General features: G+C 38.4%; 1 protein-coding gene across 1 annotated transcript in view; it reads left to right on the top strand.

Moving 5' to 3' along the window:
• Positions 1 to 20,799, top strand: part of COL5A2 (collagen type V alpha 2 chain) — a 172,988-nt gene extending 152,189 nt beyond the window's left edge. Inside the window, exons 33-55 of the mRNA XM_065841028.2 lie at positions 298 to 342; positions 805 to 903; positions 1,748 to 1,855; positions 1,980 to 2,033; positions 3,798 to 3,851; positions 3,970 to 4,023; positions 5,154 to 5,207; positions 6,091 to 6,198; positions 6,306 to 6,359; positions 6,554 to 6,607; positions 7,680 to 7,841; positions 7,962 to 8,069; positions 9,144 to 9,251; positions 9,394 to 9,447; positions 9,778 to 9,885; positions 9,987 to 10,040; positions 11,365 to 11,472; positions 12,325 to 12,378; positions 13,080 to 13,187; positions 14,669 to 14,960; positions 16,037 to 16,224; positions 18,049 to 18,273; positions 19,144 to 20,799. Of these exons, the coding sequence (XP_065697100.1) occupies positions 298 to 342; positions 805 to 903; positions 1,748 to 1,855; positions 1,980 to 2,033; positions 3,798 to 3,851; positions 3,970 to 4,023; positions 5,154 to 5,207; positions 6,091 to 6,198; positions 6,306 to 6,359; positions 6,554 to 6,607; positions 7,680 to 7,841; positions 7,962 to 8,069; positions 9,144 to 9,251; positions 9,394 to 9,447; positions 9,778 to 9,885; positions 9,987 to 10,040; positions 11,365 to 11,472; positions 12,325 to 12,378; positions 13,080 to 13,187; positions 14,669 to 14,960; positions 16,037 to 16,224; positions 18,049 to 18,273; positions 19,144 to 19,290 (2,400 nt within the window). The 3' untranslated portion in view covers positions 19,291 to 20,799. The remainder of the gene's footprint in view (positions 1 to 297; positions 343 to 804; positions 904 to 1,747; positions 1,856 to 1,979; positions 2,034 to 3,797; positions 3,852 to 3,969; positions 4,024 to 5,153; positions 5,208 to 6,090; positions 6,199 to 6,305; positions 6,360 to 6,553; positions 6,608 to 7,679; positions 7,842 to 7,961; positions 8,070 to 9,143; positions 9,252 to 9,393; positions 9,448 to 9,777; positions 9,886 to 9,986; positions 10,041 to 11,364; positions 11,473 to 12,324; positions 12,379 to 13,079; positions 13,188 to 14,668; positions 14,961 to 16,036; positions 16,225 to 18,048; positions 18,274 to 19,143) is intronic.
• Positions 20,800 to 21,646: the final 847 nt, after the last annotated feature.

The raw sequence follows: 21,646 nt of genomic DNA, 5'->3' as shown, positions 1-21,646 counted from the left end.
ACTTCATGAAGCAATTTTACCTTCTCTTCTCTTTGTAATTTAGTTTTACACTGTGTTTCAAAATATGTACTGATGTCATCTGCAAGCCGTCTGAAAACTGCTTTTGGATAAAATAATTACTAGAATCCAACCATCTTCTTGGACTGAGTTGGACTATTTTGTCATGGAAAGATAATATACAGAATGAGCCATCTACATTCACAGTACTTTGGAAATGAAAATGTTTATCTCTAATTTCCATAATTATAAGGCTGTGAATAATTATTTCATTCTAATGGTGACTTCTGTTCTGCTTAGGGTGTTCCTGGAGATCCTGGAGCTGTTGGTCCATTGGGCCCCAGGGTAAGTGTTTTTTTTCAGAGTTTAAACATTTATAACAGTTCTCTGAGGTTGAAAGTTGATACATAAAATGGACTTCAATAGCTAACGTGAATATTTGACTTTTTTTACCCATCAATAATATGGTTGTAAACATGGATACATTTTAAGATGGTTTCTGCAAAACCTACCATCTTTAATAGTTTCTTAGCTCATGAAGTGGTACTTGCTTGAGTACTTGAGTACAAGCTGCTAAGTGATTTGGTTTACAGCTATGTAATAACAGTTTTTAGTTTGCTGAGAAATGTGCTATTTCCCCTATCTTCAACAATAAAAGCCTAAAGCTGTTTTTTATCTAATCAATTCTAGAATTTGTTCACAGGCTCTTTGTTCAAATAGCAGTGCTGTGTTTATGGTGGATGTAGGATTTTGTCTACCAGAATTGTACCCTGATTTCTAAATAACTAACAATTTTACATTTTGTAGGGAGAACGTGGCAATCCAGGGGAAAGGGGAGAACCAGGTGCGTCAGGACTTCCAGGGGAAAAGGGCATGGCTGGAGGTCATGGTCCTGATGGTCCAAAGGTAAGCTGCATGGACATTTGTGTAGCTGCAGTGAGGAATACATAATTGTGCTTATCTGCACAAACATAAGAGAGAGCGCTTTGTAATTATAAAAGGGATATATTTTCATGAAAGGTATCTTGTTTATATAAGGGTTCAAGAAGGACATACAAGTTATTCTGGTGTAACAATATTAATAACTAGCAAGATACTAAAATGTTGAGAAATCACATTTTGTAGTAATTTATATAGATCTGAAGTTTAAAATTATTTTAGTGTTTCACAGTAGAATGGGGCAAAGCCATTTCTGAACTGCAGAAAACCCTCTGGCAATGGCACCATTTTAAGAATCATCTCAGTTTACACAAAGAGACTTGGCAGGGTTGAGCGTTTAAAAGAAATACTGAAAACTGTATGCCTTTCTCTCACCTGCAACTGATATAATTTGGCCTAGGAAGGTCAGCCCAGGTGGGGAGTGCCTCTGGTAGTGCAGGACTTGTAATAGACATGTGCCGTGAGAAGTAAATCATCTCTGCCCATGGCAAGTTCTACCTGTAGCTAGTTTGTGTGATAGACCCATGTGGCATCAAGGTCAAGTTAGAATGATGCTTGAGCTTCTTTTTTTCACCAAGCATGCACTGAGTAAATAGTAATGTATTTAGAAGGACTACGGTATTACAACTGGAATTCCTGAGTAACACGATGGGAAAAGAAAAGATTTGGACATGCATAAAATCCAAATTTAGGATAAAATTATTATGTAAAACTGTACCTCAGAGACTTCAACACAGGCACAGTGTGTTCTGCAGCCTACAGATGAAGATACTTCTCAGATGCATAGACAACAACTTATTATTTGTTTCAGGGAAGCCCAGGCCCTAGTGGGACACCTGGTGATCCAGGCCCACCGGGTCTTCAGGGTATGCCTGGAGAAAGAGGGATTGCTGGAACACCTGGCCCCAAGGGCGACAGAGTAAGTCTGATTATCTTGGTTGTGCTGAGTAGAATCACCTGTCTCTTTATTCTGTACTTGTTCCAAGGTATGAACTGCTCAACATTCAGTGTCATAATTGAGACTTTCTGGGTATTGTCTGTAGGGCGGCGTAGGTGAGAAAGGTGCTGAAGGTACAGCTGGTAACGACGGGGCAAGAGTAAGTAAATCTATCCCTCTTTTTAGACCCACTCTCCACGTACCAGATTGTTTATTGTGCTAGAGATACTCAGCTCATAAAGTTAAATCCTACTCAACTTGGCAATATCATGGGTTGACAGTCATTCTCATTTCCCCTACCTTCCAAATTTGGTCTTCAAGGTTCTCAAGACAGCTGTACACAATGTTTTGGGATGTCTGTGTTCCAAGCCTGTGTTTTGTGCAATCAATAATGGAGGTTAAGATGGATTCCCAAAAGTAGCATGTTCATTTGGAATTCAGCTAAGCTGACTATAGTAAAAATATGAAAAAAGGCACAGGCAAAGATCAATAGCCAAACAGCAAACCCACCAGTTCTGATTCTTTGGACTATGGCAGATGCCTCTTTATTGTTTGGATTGATTTGCCCCCAGCTGTCCTGAGTTTCACAGGCAAAAATTCCTGTAAATGTACTGAGTTCCACGTGGGCAGTAAGTCACTGATGCTTGTGGAAAGCTTTGAACCTCCTATGCATAAATAATGTGACTGGTCTGCTCACATGAAATCAATCCAATATGTTCAAGACACGTTGCACGTACGCTTCTGCTTAGACCAGCTGTCCATCCCGAATGTACTGGGTTTGTTCTGTATGCACTATTTTCTTCCCAGAAGCTGTTGGAGTGAGTTTTTACATCAATTGCATCTATCTGAGATGCTTGGGTTTTACAAGCCAGTTGGAGTACTAACTGCTAAGCATTTGGAAGTCTGAGATAAATACGAAAGATGAGGATTCTGACTGGACTAAGTCTCTACTTAAAAAAAAAGTTTTTTGAAGGAACCCTAGTACCCTAGCATACAGAAGCACTAATTCACAATTAGCAGCTGTGAACTGCAACCTCTTTGTAAGTCATACAGTATCCAAAGATACAGAACAGTTCTTACTCATTGTAAAACAACATAGCATACAGTAACTAATGAACAGATAAAGTAATGGTGAACTAAACATACGTCCCTCTTCTAAAGTTAGATATCTGCAGATGTCTCTGCTACCAATCACTAGAGCATTGATAGTGATGCAGTATCCTTTGTTAGCGCTGCCTTTTTGATTGCTCTTCAGTTTGAACTAAGTTATGGTGCAGTTTTTGGGGGAATGGGGAAATTTTTTTGAGATAAACTTGGTGCAAGTTTGTGGTACGCTGCTTCTAGTGAAGAAGAGTTGTAGTTGTGATATATATTTAGATATCACAGGTGGTGTAGATAGTGGTGCAGGATCGTTACATGCAGTTGATGGGTTTGGATGGAGAGATTGGAACCTATTTACCTAACTGCGTTATGAAAAGGAAAAGGACACTTTTGAGGTGTTTTCAAGATATAACTTGATCTTCAAAAGTCATGATGGACACACCAAAATTAATTTAAATGAAATACTAGCAGAAAATAAATAGAGAGCTTCTGTACAAGTAGGGGAAAAAAGGACATTATTTCCTCCTGAGACAGCAAAAATAAAGCCAGGGCCTTACTTTGGTTGGCTGTATTCATAAACTCTGTATAAAGTAGAAGATAAAGTTAGCGAAGAAGGACAGAATGAATGAAAGCAGGGATTTTGGTCACTGGGAGAAGAAGTGCAGGTATATTTTAGGTAAAGGCCCAACATAATTTCAGAGATAAAGGAGAAGAATTTAAAGGAATGAAAAGGCAAATGGAAATAGCAGCATATAAGAAGTTTCAAACTAACAGTTTTCAAGCATCCATTTTTAACTTCCTTCTATCTTAATTTCTTCAAAAGGGTCTCCCTGGTCCAATAGGCCCAATGGGTCCAGCAGGTCCCACTGGTGAAAAGGTAAACATATTTTTATGCCGTTCCTTACTGAAGTTTCTTGATATTACCATACATTATTGGCACTTTTGCTACTTGTCTAATAAGTTACTTGGGAAATAACCTCTAATTTTATTTTAAGGGTGAACCAGGTCCTCGAGGTCTAGTTGGCCCTCCTGGCTCCCGTGGAAACCCTGTGAGTAAATGTGGTGGTTTGTTTTTTCTGGTGTTTTGTTGGTTGGTGTTTTGGTTTGAGTTTGTTTTCATTCTTTACTTTTGTTGTTGTTTTGTTTGTGGCACCTTTGTTTTTTTTCTGTCATAAGTTAACAACACCTAACACTGATCCAAACTCCAGGTTTTGTCTCATTTGTCAATATGTTTTCCACTTTTTCTTCTCCTGTTGCCAAAATCTGTAGTTCTGACTTGATCCTGTGCACTTGCAAAACTGTTGGTAGGTTTTGTTCCTCTGTCCTTTACGTTTTAGGGCAGTCTTTACATAAGAGTTACCCTTATTTACTTCACTTCTGAAGGTATGCCACCACTTTTGTTTAAATCCTTTTAAAAGCATTCCTATAGCAGATACTACTGTACACATACAAATATTTACGTGGAAAAAGCACAGAAGTATATCTTAGTTTTCATCTAATTACGCTAACTCTTGTCATCTTTGGTCTGTTTGTGATTTTAAGGTTTTTAAGGGTTGACTTTGATTAGGGAGTTAGAGGCTCAGCCCTTCTAGATCCTTCATACTTGGAATTGATTATGTCTCTGTCATAAATCAGAACAGCCTGATTTCCAGTGTAAACTGGAATAGCTTCCAGCCCTCTGGGGAGTGCTGGAGCTTGGCAGCCTTCAGTTCCTTCTTTTCCAAGCAAACATTGTGTGGAAAGCTCAGCTGAAGCAGCTCATGGTCTGTTCTGACCTTGCAGAAGAATACATCTTCGAACTATTCTTTTTTTTATTCCCAGTCTATCTGATTGGAATGGTGGGTCCCATAAAGTGTGAGAACTTTGACTAATCCTGCTATCACTGGAAGTGGTTGTGAGCAGAATTTCTCCTCTTGTGGTTTTAGTTGGCTGCACATGCCATCCATCTCTAAATTCTGAAAATTTACGTATAGTCTTGAACACATGGCAGATCTTAACTTCATAGTTAATGTTGTTTATTTTGTTAATTAAAAGATCATTTGATTCTGACTAATGGAACACAAGAATAATTACACTGATGAGAGTAAATAGTTAATATCCTTTATTGTATATTTAACTGAAAGTTATACTGTATATAGAAATACTTTTATGTTAAATTATTCTATGTTTTTTTGATCAGGGTTCCCGAGGAGAAAATGGCCCAACTGGTGCTGTTGGTTTTGCTGGTCCTCCGGTATGTGTTTTATAACACTAATGAGTTTCCTTTAGTCATGCTTTGACATACTTAATTTCCTTCATTATGACTAATCCTGCGGTTTTCTGGAACGTGAGTCACAGTTTTGTTGCAAAAAGAGCTGTTTCTTTTTCCCATCAGTGTATCAAGTAAAGAAAAAGGTCCAGTAAATACCCTAGATACTTGAAAAGTGATTTTGTTGATAAGATTATGTAATTGTTCACCAGATTTCATATTTTCATGAATATGCTATGTTGCTCCTTTGAGAGTAAAATGAGGCAAGTTATAAAGTGTCATCTACTGATGGTAGCAAAGATGAGTATGTGGAGGCTGGAATGAGTTGATGGACCAAATGGAAGGTTTGTGAGTTTTCATGTGAACAGCCCCAAAGCTCCCACAGGCTAAATATTGTATTTCAGACCTTTCACAAAGAGTCAGACACCTGCTTCCCTTGGTGGGGGGAAAAAAAATACTGGAAAAGACAATGTTTATTCATTCCCTTTTGCTTTTAGATATGTAATAGCCAGTGAGAAAAATAGAAAATCTAAGGGAAAGGAAAATGTGAGTTAGATAAGAAAATACTTTAAATGGAAATTCTGACTTCACAGACTTCAGAAAATCCAATCTGTGATCTTCTAAAGACTGTGCCGTACTGTCACAGTTCTCATGAACTGAACCATTGAGCAAATGCAATGCACTGCTTTCTGGGCTGATATGTTCTCCTGTTACTGAACCATTGAGCAAATGCAATGCACTGCTTTCTGGGCTGTTATGTTCTCCTGTTATTTTTTGCCTTCTAGAAATTACCTACAAAATGACTTTGTTAGGCTGGAAGGATTAGTATTCTCTAACCTGCTGTCTCTTCAAATATTATTTCTTATAGGGCCCTGATGGTCAGCCAGGTGTGAAAGGTGAACCTGGAGAACCTGGACAGAAAGGAGATGCTGGATCTCCAGGACCACAGGGTCTTGCTGGGTCTCCTGGTCCACCGGTAAGAGTAAATAACATCTTCAGAGAATCAGTGGCATAGGCTAGTCTTGCTTATTTGAAATATCCTGGGTGTTCACTATCACACCTCTCTTTCTCCTTTCCTCTTAGGGCCCACCAGGTGTTCCCGGTCTAAAAGGTGGTAGAGGAACTCAGGGTCCACCAGTAAGTACATTTTATTTGTTGTGACCTGACTGCTGATAATCTAATACGGAAGTTTTATGTAACATGTATAATTCCTCAGCTTGTTTTTCAGTCTGTGAATATAACATTTGCTCACTAATTCAGCTGAGAATATTTGAGGTAACCAGTGCTCTATTTCTTTCGACAAAGTTTGCACTAAAATGTTTTTTTTTTAGGGTGCTACTGGATTCCCAGGGTCTGCTGGAAGAGTTGGGCCTCCAGGACCTACTGTAAGTCAATTGGCATATTCCTAGTAGGTGTGTTTTATAAACTCATCATTGAGAACCTGAGGACTAAATAAAGCAGGAAAGGTGTTTGTGTTTCAAGTGCTTATGGCCTGGTACAATAGAACAACTTGTCAGCGCTGACTTCTGTGACTGCATGATAACATCTGACTTGATTAAATAAAACTCGTTAGTCTTGGGCTTGATCCAGTGCTGGTGTGTCCACATTAGTGCAAGACTTTTCACTGAGTTAAGTGAGCTTTGAGCTGTTCAAGCTGCCCTAATGACTTAATTGCTTACAGGAACAAAACAACAACCTGTATCTTCCTGTACTTTTACAATTTTTTGTCTCTTCAGTGGGGATTGAAGTTAAGAGACTTTTTGGAAAAGGAAGAGTCCTCTGCCAGGCTATCCCATAAGATCCATTACTGGGAAAAAAACCAACGGAACAAACCCACAAAATCTCTCATATCTAAACATTTTCTGAAACACTAAAAAAAAAAATTGGCTGTGGATCAATAAGTGAGGATTCAAGTCTACACAGAGAACTGTGTAGAACTCTGCATATGCCTTTTAGTGTTTTGATGAGAAAAATTACTTGCAGTCATTGTGAGTTTATCAAAAGGTGAAGTTTATGAAAAACATAAATGTGAAGTCTTAAAAGTAGTTGACAAATGAACAAATGTCCATTAGAACACGAATTTGTAACACGTGAATGAAAAGCTTAAATATGAACTTTAGCTTGATGATATTGGAAATAATGGGCAAAAGTAAGTTTTCTAGCAGTGGTTGTACACCTGAGGTAAAAATAAATAAATAAGATAAAAAAGAGTGTCTTTTAAAGGGGAGGGAGTTTGAAATTGCAGATGGGGGGTGGAGCTTGGATATATTTTGATGAGATGTATTTTTCATCTAATTTATTTGATCATAAATGAGATTGTAATAGCTCTCTGCTCATTCACAGTTTGAGCCTTCCTTAGAGTATGCATTTTTATAGTTAATCAAAACACAGTCCTTAAAATTGACTTGTACCATTTTGAAAAGGGTGTAATGTAATGAAATGCTCTAATCTCCATAGGGAGCTCCAGGGCCTGCTGGGCCTATTGGTGAGCCAGGAAAAGAAGGTCCCCCTGGTCTTCGAGGTGATCCCGGTGCTCATGGCCGCGTGGGAGATCGAGGGCCAGCTGGTCCCCCTGGTGGTCCTGGAGACAAGGGTGACCCAGGGGAAGACGGCCAGCCGGTATGTCCTGCTTGATGTTACTAATTCTCCCTAGACCAGCCCTAGGCTTGGTCTCATTGTTACTTATACTTATTGCTACTGAAATGATAATAATGTTGTTTTATCCTCTGTGGATTGCAGGGCCCAGATGGCCCCCCTGGTCCAGCAGGAACCACTGGTCAAAGAGGTATTGTTGGAATGCCCGGCCAGCGAGGGGAGCGAGGCATGCCAGGCCTGCCGGGTCCTGCAGTAAGTTACAGCCAAGTCAATGCGCTAACAGCTTGGGCATTCTCATTGGCATTGTGGGATTGAGAGCATAGTGCCCCATAGCATGAGGAGAAACTCCAATTGCAGGAGTGAATGTAGAGAGAATAGTAATTAACTAAATCCCATGCAAATGTGTGAGGTGGGAGGTATTGTTTCTGCCATAATGGAAGATCTGAACCTGAATTAAGAGTAAGTGGGTAATGGCATTAAGAATTCTGGCTAAAATGTTCCTATTTGACTTAAAACTAGATCCTTGAAAAAAACAACCCCAGACTCTTCATTTAGGTGCCCAAAGGTCACTTGAATGTGAGTAAATACTCTGTAACTGCTATTTCATCGATTGTGATCTACAGTCTTCAAAATTGCCATTTGTGCTCTTTTTACTTTCATGTAGGATTTATAGATATTTATTGGAAAGCCTTATGATCCAGGAGATCAAGTCATTAAATAGAGTATTAGTAAAATGAATGATATGGAGGATTTGCCATTACCACTGGATCCATAAAGTAAACATAGAGTTAAAGTTGGCCAGAAATTATTCCAGGCTAACAAGATTTGTTGGTATTGAGACAGACAAAATTTTCAAACTGCATTACATTTTTCTAGAGTCAAAATACCTTATCTGGACAATGCCCTAAGACACGTGGTGTGAACTGTGGAGTTGTCATATGCAGGGACAGGAGTTAGACCTGATGATCCTTGTGGTTCCCTTCCAACTCAGGACATTCTATGAATCTGCGATTACCTATTGCAGATAATGCCATCAAAACATATTGACATATCAAGGGAGTGTGTGCTTAGAGAATTGCTACTAGATAGACTAACTTCAAGTGCAGTTTCTAGTCAATAAAAGCCTGTTCAAAAGCAGCTAACTCACACTGCTTAAGAGTACAGAGTATATTAAAGATATATTCAAAATCAATCAGAACACTTACCGGGTTTTGGAAGTTACAAACGTTGATGATAATTCAGACTGGATTAATGAGTAGTGTTTTGCAAGCAGTAGTTTTCTTTGTATTGTGATTAAAATTTTGATATATTTCTCATTTTTTTTAGGGTACTCCAGGAAAACAAGGTCCCACGGGGCCACCTGGTGATAAAGGTCCCCCAGGACCTATTGGCCAGTCAGGTGCCACTGGACCTGTAGGTGAAGCTGGTCCAGAAGTAAGTATTAGAGCCTTGTAACATGCAAAAAAAAAGACAGTCTAGTGGTTGTTCTCCTTGACCTGAAGTTTAGAGGTGGAGAATGTTATCTTGCAAGATAACAGAGCTAATCAATAGCCCTGTTTTTATTCCATAACTCTAGGGACCTGCTGGCAATGATGGTACTCCTGGACGAGATGGAGCTGTTGGAGAACGTGTAAGAAGATATTGTTTTCTTAAGTCACTTCTAGAATTCTCCATTTTGTTATTGACTTATTATAGATTTTCTCTTCATTTAGTTAACTTGAATGGAGAACTTGTTCTGAAAGTGCATCACAGCTTTGAATAAGTAGTACCTGTCAAAGTAGAGGAAGCCTGGCTAAAGGCTAAGACCACCTGCCTCCACAAACTCAGACTTGAGTTCTTACAGAAGAAATATATTTGTAGATTGTAATTACTAGAAAATAGATTAGCAATGCTAAAGTCCTTTTGCTTTGGTGTAGTCCAGTTCTCTTTAGATAAATACTGTTGAAATTATATTTTGCAGGGTGATCGTGGTGAACCTGGTCCTGCAGGCTTACCAGGTTCCCCAGGGGGTCCAGGAACTCCAGGTCCTGTTGGCCCTCCGGGAGATGCTGGTCAAAGAGGTGAAACTGTAAGTGAGACAGACCTTTTTTTTTTAAATACTTTGTTAACAAGCTATCATCTGTGCTTTTGTGTATTGCTTCACATATCTTCTGTATGCAATCCTTGTAGGGTTCCCGAGGTCCGATGGGTCCCCCAGGTCGTGCGGGAAAGAGAGGTTTGCCTGTAAGTCCTTCATGATCACTGTGTGTTTTTCTGAGATACTTTGAACAGCAAAGTATATGAGAAACTGAGCCCAAATTAGCACGCTGAACAGGAGTTCAACCTTTAGTGTTCTGACTGCAAGTGGATGCGGGTAGTCTTCTGAACTGCAAAACTGGATGGATCTGTTTGAATACACTAGTATTCCTACACTTTCTTTAAAAATACTTTGCAGAGAAATAACAAATGCTTTGGAAGCCTCTTTACTGGGAGTGTATTGCTGCCCAGATGATGGTAGGACTTAAGTTAGAAAACGGCTGAAATGTGTGTTTGACAATTCAAATAAGGGGTAAAGAAACGAACGCTGAACAAAAAGACAGATTTTTAGATAAAAATGGCAGAAATATAGCAAAATCACCTGTTCCCATGAAACTACCTAAATTCAGCTCATGAGATTCTGACTTCAGTCCAAATGGGAAAGCAAACAAAACATATCTTTTTGTGTTACATAAGTCTTTTATAATCTAAACTTGGAACAAAAAATTAATTGCAAACTTGGGAAATCCAGAAGAATGTTGCCCTGTCCCTAAGCAGATGTCATATGAGAGACAGGAAAAGTATATTGAGTAGTTAGTGCTAATGAGACCATTGATAAACTATTTGGAATCTAGCACTGAGAAGTTTAGCATACAGTTTGGGCTGAGAAATATGGAATTGAAAGCGGAAGCCATTTTTTTTTCAATGATTCTTGAATTAGTATGAAAAGTTTGAAACTATCAAACATACCAAGAATGAAATTGTGAAGGTAATGTACTGGGGAGCCTGAATGTCATTGTCTGTAGCTGAGGAATGTAACTTCAGTTGTACTTTAATCAAAGTGGAGGTGAAAGGAGCTGTGAGAAGTAAAGATGCAATACAAAGAATTTCATACTGAAAATACATTTTGTCATTATAAGGCTGTGAGAGATCCACAGTATTTCAATCTCCTTTCCAAAAGTTGTTTACCATATCAAGTAAGGCAAAGAAATTTCTCAATCTTAGAAATTTTGTTATGTAAATTATTCAGTGTCGTTATTACAGGTTTTTTTTTACTGTATTCTGAAGCTAAATAGGCCAAGTTTACCACAACTATAATTAAGCACAACACAATTTTCTGTAATTATGTACTTATTCTTTGGCAAAAAAATTCATGTTCTTGGGGCTGCCCCAGCATCACCTTCTTTCTAGCTTTAAAAGTGAAGGAAGTCAGACTGAAGTGTCTAAAATCAAGTGAGGGGGGTTAGAGATTGTTGTTTTGTTTTTTTTTTTTTCAATTCAGAATTCTAAATTTTTTCACTGATATTTACAGGGTCCCCAAGGACCTCGTGGTGACAAAGGTGACAACGGAGATCGAGGTGATAGAGGCCAGAAAGGACACAGGGGTTTCACCGGGCTTCAAGGTCTTCCTGGTCCTCCTGTAAGTTGTTCTCTTTTCGCTATAATTTGATTTCCTTGGTAGTTAAATGATGTATCAGTAACATAATTATTTAGAATGAAAAAAAAAAAGGCAAACGTGAGTTATTTTTGTCCCAGAAGATGTTTGTGAGTCACCCGGCAGTCTGTACTTGCTAGTATTGTTGATGCACTTTTACAATACTATTGCATGATGAGGTAAACCCGTGTTCTTCTACTCTTGTTCCATTTGTGCCAGAGCTGCAGTGACTGATCACTGGCAATCTGCGGCCTGTCAGCAAAAGATGAAAACAAAAGGTGATAGTTTCAGATAAGCACATTAGGTTGTGAAATGCTTTTTGCCGGCATTTGAACTCTTTACAGTCGGGGATCACATGCAAAATCCCATGAGACCTGTGATGGTATTGCTCTCTAATATTTGCAAGAACTTCATTATTTCAATGGCAATACATTTGTTCAGTGATCCTGTGCAAGAACTGGAAGTTTAAACATGCAGCAAAAGAGTCAACAAAAAACCTCAGCACCCAAAGCATCATTCCACTTCATAATAGCACTGTCAGTTATTCTTTTGTAAGCCAATCTGATTCACAAGGTCGTGAAAGCAAGGCTTTTCTGCAGAAACAACTTATATATAGCATAGTACCAGTAAATACTATTACTCTAAATTGTGATTACTGTTGTTACTCTGTCTTTTTACAATAGAATGAAAATTAATCCTAAGAGGGAAAGGTACTACGCATTATTCATGTACTTATGATCTTATTCATACAGAATTGTGTATCTTACGCACTAATTCCTTAAAAGTAAAGGAATATGCTTCAGATGTCAGAATGATATAATAATGTCTTCTCTTTAGGGTCCTATTGGTGAACAGGGCAGTCCTGGCATCCCGGGCCCATTTGGTCCTCGGGTGAGTATAACATTTCAGGTTTAAGGTTTTTGTTTGTTTGTTTGTTTTCTTCCCACAATCAGATTTCTGTTTTGGCTTCACTTACATTTCACTGGCTTTTGTTGACTTCAGTATCATGTGATTACCCTACCATCTTTTGCTGAGAGACAGTAACTTGTTTAATATAGTAAAGCTTTGACATAAGTGTAGTTTATAGCTAGATATAAAGGTCAGTTCAGAGTAACTACAGGGCTACAGTCTCTTTTTACAGACACTTTTGTTGCAGCTGATGCAAAGCCATGTATGTGGCAGTTCTGCTATTTGCTACTCTGCCTTTCATATGCCCAAGGTACGTCACTGACCCAAAAGTAAAGGAGAAAAATGGCTCGCTTGGATATTCCCAAGTGACAGTCTTTAAACATGTCAACATACAGCAGCTACTGCACTTTGTGTAGCACCTGGAACTGAACCCACTTCAGTGGTTCAGGAAAAAATATACAGCTGATCTGAGGTATATGGGCTGAGGTTATCGACTTCAGAAGAAAAGCATTTAAAGTGCCTCCTTACCTTTAGAGCAGAAGAAAAAGTGTAATTTTAAAAAGTTCGGTAATAGACACAAATAATTGGATTGCTTCCTGAAAAGATATTGCTTGTAAAGGGCCGTTTTATGTCTCTTTCTTATTAAATGCTAAAATACATTCCTTCTTCCGCATATTTTCTAGGGTCCTCCAGGTCCAGTTGGTCCTTCTGGCAAAGATGGAAGTCCTGGTCCTCTTGGACCAATTGGGCCTCCTGGTGTTAGAGGGAGTGTGGGAGAAGCTGGACCTGAGGTATGTTGATGGGGGTATGGAGGGAAAAGATTACCTTCAAATAATGAGATTTTTTACAGTCCATTGCATCACTTTCTCAAACATCTGTGAGCTCAAGACAAATGGTAAGATTTGATACAGTTTCTCCAAAAAATATCCAGAAGTAACTGCCTATTCCAAGGAAGATAAGTTAGAAAATTAAGGGGATTTGAGAAAAGGGTGATCTGGATGATCACATGAAGAGTTAAAAGAACGGTATTGCTTAGAATTGGAAAAGGTGGAATAAAGGTAGAATAAAATAATGTGCAGATCAGAGAAGGCAGTTCCTTCTGCTTTTTCTGTCTTGTAAGACATGGTGTTCCCCATGTTTATTGTGTGCTAATATTCACCCTATCTCATTGCAATTTCTGCTAATTTTCGGTATCTCCACTTGTGGAGTGACACCAAGACTTGAATGAATAGTCTATGGTAGAACATAAGAAAGAATATAATGTGTATCCTGATCCTTCGTCTATGAAATGAGACAATACAAGAAATACCAGTAACATTACTTTTACTTTCCACGGTCACTTGCTGCAACTATAAATTGGAACCACAAAGCAAGAAATAGAAGTTAAGAATAGAAGATGTCATTTGTTAGATGCAGCATGCATTGGTTTGGGTGTGTGCTCTGTAGTGAAGATTTGGAGCGCTAGTTGTGAATTCTGAAATGCCACATTCTGATATACCATCTGATGCACCAGTGCATCAAACTGACAATGAAGGCACGTTACAGACTTTCTGCTGCCAAAGAAGAGCTAGCAGAGCCTGCAGGTGGAAATATGTTTATTAGCAGATACAGTCTATCTCAAGACTCAGTTACTTCCCCAAGAGTCACAATTCAGGTTCCAACCCACAGAAGGATCTCACAACCTGTCAAAGGTACTTAGTCAGGAAGACACGTGCTCTGCCAAGTCAGGAAGATGTAGGTTCTGTCTTACATACCCGTGGCCAGAAAGCTCGGTACTGTACAGGAGGAATGCAAAGATATTTCTAGAGCCAAATTTTCTGTTCAGGCTTTACTAATTGAAAATGCGCTTGAGGTGACTCAGGGGAAGCATAAATTGTAGATTGCTCTGAAAATCACATACAGCTGTTGGAAATTTTAAGAAATAAAGTTTCTAGGGAGGGATTTGAACAAGGAGGGACAGATGGCTTAAAACAATTGAATGAGGAGGCCATTCCTAGATGACTTTTTCCAGCTGTTAAATCTGAAATCTGGAGTAAGGAAAAGTTGGGCAAGATAGTAAGGCAGGCAGAGAGGAATACCTGACATGCAGATCTAATCTCTTACTCCTGTTCCTGGAGATGTGAATTGTTTATCTATGTTTGACTTTTCCTTGCACATAAGCGTGACTGGCCATGAAGTTTTGCTTTATTAGTGGCTGGCTTTGCTATAATTTTGCTTAGTATTTACTCTTCTGTGCCGCTATTGCCTTTTTTTTTTTTTTTTTAAACCTTAGGGTCCACCAGGTGATCCTGGCCCTCCTGGCCCTCCAGGACCTCCAGGCCATCTCACTGCTGCCATCGGTGACATCATGGGACACTATGATGATGCTATGGCAGATCCGCTACCCGAGTTTACTGAAGATGAAGCAGCCCCAGATGACCATAATAAAACAGACCCAGGAGTCCATGCTACACTGAAGTCACTGAGCAGCCAAATTGAGACTATGCGCAGCCCAGATGGTTCAAAGAAACACCCAGCACGGACTTGTGATGATCTGAAGCTGTGCCACCCATCCAAGAAGAGTGGTGCGTACAAACACACCATCTCCTGCATGTGCCATATGATTCTGTTTTATTTCCAGTAGATACCTGGGCACTGGAAAAAACATGTAATACAGCTTTTCATTATCTAAATTGACATTCACTCTAGGAGCTTGAAAACTACTCCTTGCTAATGAAGTATATATTCTAATGTATCCCCTGCTTATTTACTTGGATGTATTTTAAAATCTGAAATATTTTATACCTCCACGGAACACTACTTCTGGAAGTGTTTTCACCATGGAGTGCCACTTATATGATAACAGAGCTAAGTAGGTACACCAGTTGTGAATATTTGCTTAGTTGTGATTAGCTCATAATGTTATCTGTGGGCTGATGGTAACCTGTGAGTGCTTTCCATCCAGAATTCTCTGCTGCTGTTCCACAGTGGCAGCTCGTAAGGGGTAATCACAGGATGTTTGGGGTTGGAAGGGACCTCTAGAGATCATCTAGTCCAACCCACCTGGCAAAGCAGGTTGACCTAGACTAGATCACACAGGAACGTGTCCAGGCACGTTTTGAATGTCTCCAGAGAAGGAGACTCCACAACCTCTCTGGTCAGCCTGCACTAACGTGCCATTTAGGACTTTCCATAATTTAGTAATATATGGATTACTAGTGACAAATTACAACAGATTGAAAGGTAGACATAATTTGTGGCAGGCCTTACCAGCTTTTTTCCCTGTTTCCTGAAACTTTGCCTCCAACATTAGGAGAGGCTGCCATCGGTTTCTCCTATGTAGGGAAAACTGTTTTCTAGCCATTGTGTGTTCTTTATGCACGTGGAGTGTCCAGGAGCTTTGCACTGGATTTACACAACCTTAACGTTAAACAGCTTTCCAGTCTGTGTTTCCAAGTTTTGAAATATTGATCAGCTTGTATCTTAAAGTAGCGCTGCAGTGTATATCTGACACACACATCAAAATGTGCATCAGATTATGGGAAACATATGCCTGTTTTCCGTGTATTTTGTACTGTCATGACATACATTTGCTTATATCTCCCCACTTATTTCAAGAATCTAAATTATGTAATGGAGTCACATTTTATGTTCTTTGTAGGTGAATATTGGATTGATCCCAACCAGGGATGTGTTGAAGATGCTATAAAAGTATATTGCAACATGGAAACTGGAGAGACCTGTATTTCTGCAAACCCATCTACTATACCACGTAAAACATGGTGGGCCAGCAGGTCATCTGATGTAAAGCCCATTTGGTATGGTCTTGATATGAATAGGGGATCACAGGTAACTAAATCTATTTAATGTCAAGAATTGACTTATATGAAACTCGTTTCCTTCTGGTTTAGAGCTTAATCTGCTTTTCTGAGCAGATTCTGCTACAGTCAGAACAATTGATTTGACTGGCTTATATTCAGTTGGTTGTTATCATGCAGTAATTACAGGAAAGAGCTGTGAATAACAATGCAAGTGCATCTAAGGCAGGATTTGCTACGTATTTCTCCCAAAAACTTCAACTCTTCTAGCAGTCCACTTCAGTAACTCACTATCGTTGTCCTTAAAAGCCTAATACATGACTTAAATCACTGCTGTTTTAGTCGAATTCTACCTTTTTACCCCTAGAAAGCTCTTTACTGCTAAAAATTGCAAAGCTTACTTGATAAATTCTCTCAGCTAATCCATTTTTAAAAGAAGTGTGATTGTTATCCTATGTGTCAGAATGCTCCATGCTGGATGCATCAGTGTCCAGGCAAAAAAAATTCCCCTTTTAGATTTCTGTCAGATTTTCCATCTGTGCTAGGTTCTAAATGTAGGCTTAATGATCCTTCAAATAACAGAAGCTTATGCTATGCAAAATATATAATTAATTAAAAAACTTTGGCCATTTGTATTCTTATTTCATCAAATCAAAAGCACAGAAAATATTTTCAATACTTATTTCATAGGAAGTCATTAAATATCTTTAAAATAAGTATTTGGTGTGTAAGAATAACAGTACTGTTGGATCAGTTGGATTCCTGATGAGAGTTCAGAACTTCACCAATGGAGAACAGAAGTGATATTGATTGCTTTTGTTGGGATGCTTTCATTTATTATTAAATTCAGGAGAACTTGCCATGACCCAAGATGTCACAGTGGATGTTTAGCTGCCTGCAGAGCTACACGTAGGGTTTTTGTAAGTCAGATGCTCTTCAGAGGAAGAAATTATCTTCAGGAATACTATCAAAGAATATTTCATTTATGGAAACACTGTCAGATTTGATAACTAGCAGTATGATGTGTGTGATAGTGATATGCTAAGCAGAAATAATGCATTTTGTAAAAAAATGACAGTGTCATTTCATAAGATTTTATTTTTTCTTCACCATTTTCAGAGAAATGTATACATTCTTAGTCATTTGTGGCTTTCCTCCAGACTCCTGCTGATTTACAAGGCATAAATAAAATGAAACCTGCACAGGTAGCAAAAATATCTCAGGAATTTTAGAATTTTTGTTATTGCTAGAAAAATTGCTTTTTTTTTTTCTAGAAAAAGTGACATATGGTAAAGTATTTTTCAAACTTCTTTATAAATTATTTAGCTTATAAAGTCCAACTGCAAATGTATAGTTATGTTTATATAGTCAAACTTAAATTGTGATGCTTCTAAATACAATACAAACCATACAGGACACAAGCTGCTAAAGTTGCAGTATAACAGGTACACTATAACAGGATTTTCTGTGCTGCACGTTTCTGACCTAGCTTGAGATTGATCTAATGCACTATTTCATACATAAAATTTAGCTCCTACTAAATCTGTTTTTGAAAGGTGGCAGAGTTAATTCCAAAACTTGGCATGTCTGGAGGCCCAACTGCCTTTTAGTTGTTCACCTGCAGACATTTATGGTTAAAATTCTCCGAAATGATCCCTGCTAGAGGATGTCTATACTTCTTCATCCTCAACTGGAAGCAAATTACAAAAGAAATGGTTCCTAAATTTTATGCAATAGGGCTCCTGCTAATCATGTCTGGAAAGGGCTACAATAATGATAGCTGTTTCTAAAATTCATGAACTCGTAATGAATTTTCATGTAGTTTTCATGTTCATCTGTTTCTTTATCTTCCCAGTTTGTATATGGAGATACAGCTGTCACTCAGATGACATTCCTGCGCCTCCTATCAAAGGAAGCTTCCCAGAATATCACTTATCTTTGTAAAAACAGTGTTGGGTACATGGATGACCAGACTAAGAACCTGAAAAAAGCTGTAATTCTGAAAGGAGCCAATGACCTGGAGATCAAAGCAGAGGGAAACAGCCGGTTCAGATACACGGTTCTACATGACAGCTGTTCTGTAAGTTTGGGGGTTTTATCATGTTATGGAGACAAAGGACTTTTGTCTTCCAATGGTTTCAGTGATTCCTGATTTAGAAAACACCTGTAGAATGTGGCAATTAAAATGCTTCAGAATTTCACCATGAATTGTAGTAGTAACTGATCAAATAGGTATTCTACTACAGTTCTAGCTTTACGTAATAGAAGTCTGCACTATGTAGAAGTTATTTACAATTACTAGTTACTAGTGAGCATACTGAGATATGTATCTTGCCACTTCGCTTTTTCCAGTGTCTGGAATCACACAGAGGTCAGATAACCTCAAGCATTTCTTTGCCAGATGGGTGAGATTATTGCAGCAACACACTGGAGGAAACTCGTTGGTATTATGACTGAGTTGGAAAGGAAGATATTGCCTCCAAAAATTCTTAGGTGGCATAAAAACCAGCAAATAGCAAATTTTTTCGTGTTCATTGGCATTCTCAACGGAGTCCAAGATATTGGCAAAATATTTCTAAAATTAATTTTGCACTTGAAATAAATTAGAGTACTCTCTGTGCTTTAGAATATAGCCCAAAAATATGTGTGCAGGCACATATTAACACACAGACAAGAATGACAAGAATTTTATAACACAAAGAAGAATCAGTCTAGCTTAAAGGGGAAGTTCTGCTATGTCAATATAATGGGTCTGTTCATCACTGTGAAAGCAAGATATATACATTTTTAAATAACCAAGGTGCAGTACAGACAAGGGTGTGTTGCTCAGAGAAAGTACAGTCAGATCTTTCTGAATGACCTCAGCCAACAGACTCACCAGCTGGGATTCAGGCTGTTTCTGTCATGAGCTCTGGCCTAAGTTTTTCTTCTTTTTTTTTTTCCCTTCTAGAAACGTAATGGGAATGTGGGCAAGACTGTCTTTGAGTACAGAACACAGAACGTGGCACGCTTACCGATCATAGATATTGCACCAGTGGACATTGGCAGTATGGACCAGGAATTTGGAATGGAAATTGGGCCAGTTTGCTTTGTGTAAGAGGAAGGGGGGAAAATAACATAGTACCCAGCAACAGCAGCAATTAAACACATGAACTTAGACTGATTGAAGTTAATCCTGAGACTCTTGAAGTAATGGCTGATATTGGATCAGCATTGTATATACAGTTCTTTTTAAATGCCCGGCCTCCTTTGGAATATTTATTTTACTTACAAACCTTCCGTTTTAAATGATTGAAAGCAAGTTTTTAGTACATCAGTGCAATTTTAAGAGGATTGATGACCACCTTTAAAAAGTAATATGAATCTTTTTTTCCTTGCTTTTGTTTCAAATTATTTCAAAATTTACAGGTATTCAAAATAGGTAGTTTTAATGTGGGCCTATGTAAAGCTCTAAGGATTATTTCTTGTGCTTGGATGCATACTGAAAAACAGAAAAGTAGAGCACTTTTGTGAACCGTTGGCTGTATTTTGGTCAAACCTTTTCCTTCAACCCCAGTTCGTCTTCCTGTGGTTGCAAGTATGATAGTCATTAACAGAAATTTATATGTTTTGTAGAAGATCATCTCTTCAGGCAAGATCATTTTAATTTGGCTTTGTCTTTCCTGCACTTTCCTAGGTAATAGTCTGTTCAGAAGGGTATTCCATAGCCATGACTAATTTATGAAGTAAAAATACTACTGGGGTAAATATGAGTTTTCAACAGGGGTGTCCCATATCTTAAAGTTTAAGGCCAGACTTCACTTCTCACAAAGTATCTGTGTAATTCTGTTAAATTATCCTTAGTCTTCAAAATACACCCTAAACCCAATACTTGTTGATTTTCCAATACTTGCCCATCTAAGAAGCCATTACATATCAAATTATACAGATGTCTTGTATACGGTGCCAATTTATGTATGTTGCGAATCATTCACGTGTATACCAGACCAATTGCTAATAAAGAGAAAGTTTAGAAATTAATTGTTTTTACCTGACATCCAGACATGCATCACCAGTAATTGGATTTATTGGCCTTGAGTTGTCAAGGCAAGAAAGTTCCATCATTTCTTAGCATGAGCTACCTCATCTCTGGAAGTTGGGATGCATTATAATTCCTGTTTTTATTTTAGATATTAAAAGGTGCTACGCTTCTGTTGTTATTTTGAGAAAGGCAATAGGCAGGGCAAAAACAACAAAAAAAAGTGTTGGTGCTAAATGACTCTGTAGAAGGCTGATGAAATAAAGATGCCTACTGTCAATGTCATTTTCAGAGCTTAGCTGTTAGGCTTATGGTGTTTGAGAGAACAATGTTACAGTGCATTTATTTCTTGGTCATACAGTATATAGAATGTTTTGTACCACTAACATGCTTTATTTTGTAAAGTATGTGGGTACAAACTTACTTAGTTTTTTGTTTCTTTATTGCATCTGTGCTCTCCACGTTTTTTGTTTGTTTCTTTAAAAAAAATAAACAGCTGGGGCCATCCCTAAAGGAAGTCATGCACATAGCTTTATTCATGTATCTTTGCAAAGCATTTAATTAAATACTTGCTTCTTGCTATGTAAAGTGGTTTCGTTTCTGTAGAATTCCTTACAGTGTGTCCCAAATCAGTTCATTTCCAGGAAATTAAACTTCTATTTTGTTGCTACTTGAATAAGAGAGGCACTTCATTTAAAAACCAGAGCCTGCCAGACCAGACTTCTTTCCTGGTAACGATAAACAAACATGATTTTTTGAAAGATCTATTAAAGTTTCAGTCTTGTTTGAGCTGGGTATGTTATCTGTAATAAGAAATATATTCTAATTTGGTGACTGCAATGAAACTCTGTTACCATAATAAATAATAACCAGTACTGCAAAATAACACATTTTTCAGCTTATATAAATGATGTGTAGCTGACAAGGAACACTAGAAATGAAATTCCTCTACTAAAGCTATCAGGCCAGCCATAGCATGGCAAAGTGTGTGTTGGGAAGACCTTTTCCCCTTTGTGAATTCAAAATTCTTGTAGACAGCTCTTCCTTCAAGTTACTGCCTGCAAATAGAGGCTTAAGGCTAATTAGTTGATGTCGCAAAATAGTGAGGGTTACAAATTACACTGCTGCTTATTTAAATATCTAGCTTCCTCTTTTATTTTTTAGCAAGGGAAGTTGTTGATAATTAGCCAACTTCCGAGTTAATTCCTAGTGGTTATTCAAATTTAGGAACTGTCCCAACTGCAATCATTAACCAACTGTTTGCCCTGGTTCTGGCCGCAAACTGACCTTAGAGGTGAAGAGCTGCAGAGACACAAACTCATTGAATGGCTCGTCCCCACGTGGTCACCACCAGCAGAGAGGATGGCTGACGCCAAGCTGCAGCAGGGATTTCTCCCCCCTGCACCCAGAAAGGGGTGTGCAAGGGCAGTTCAGG

The sequence above is a fragment of the Patagioenas fasciata genome, chromosome 7, assembly GCF_037038585.1.
Source record: "Patagioenas fasciata isolate bPatFas1 chromosome 7, bPatFas1.hap1, whole genome shotgun sequence".
Taxonomy (NCBI): domain Eukaryota; kingdom Metazoa; phylum Chordata; class Aves; order Columbiformes; family Columbidae; genus Patagioenas; species Patagioenas fasciata.
This window is presented reverse-complemented; position numbering and strand designations above follow the sequence as displayed.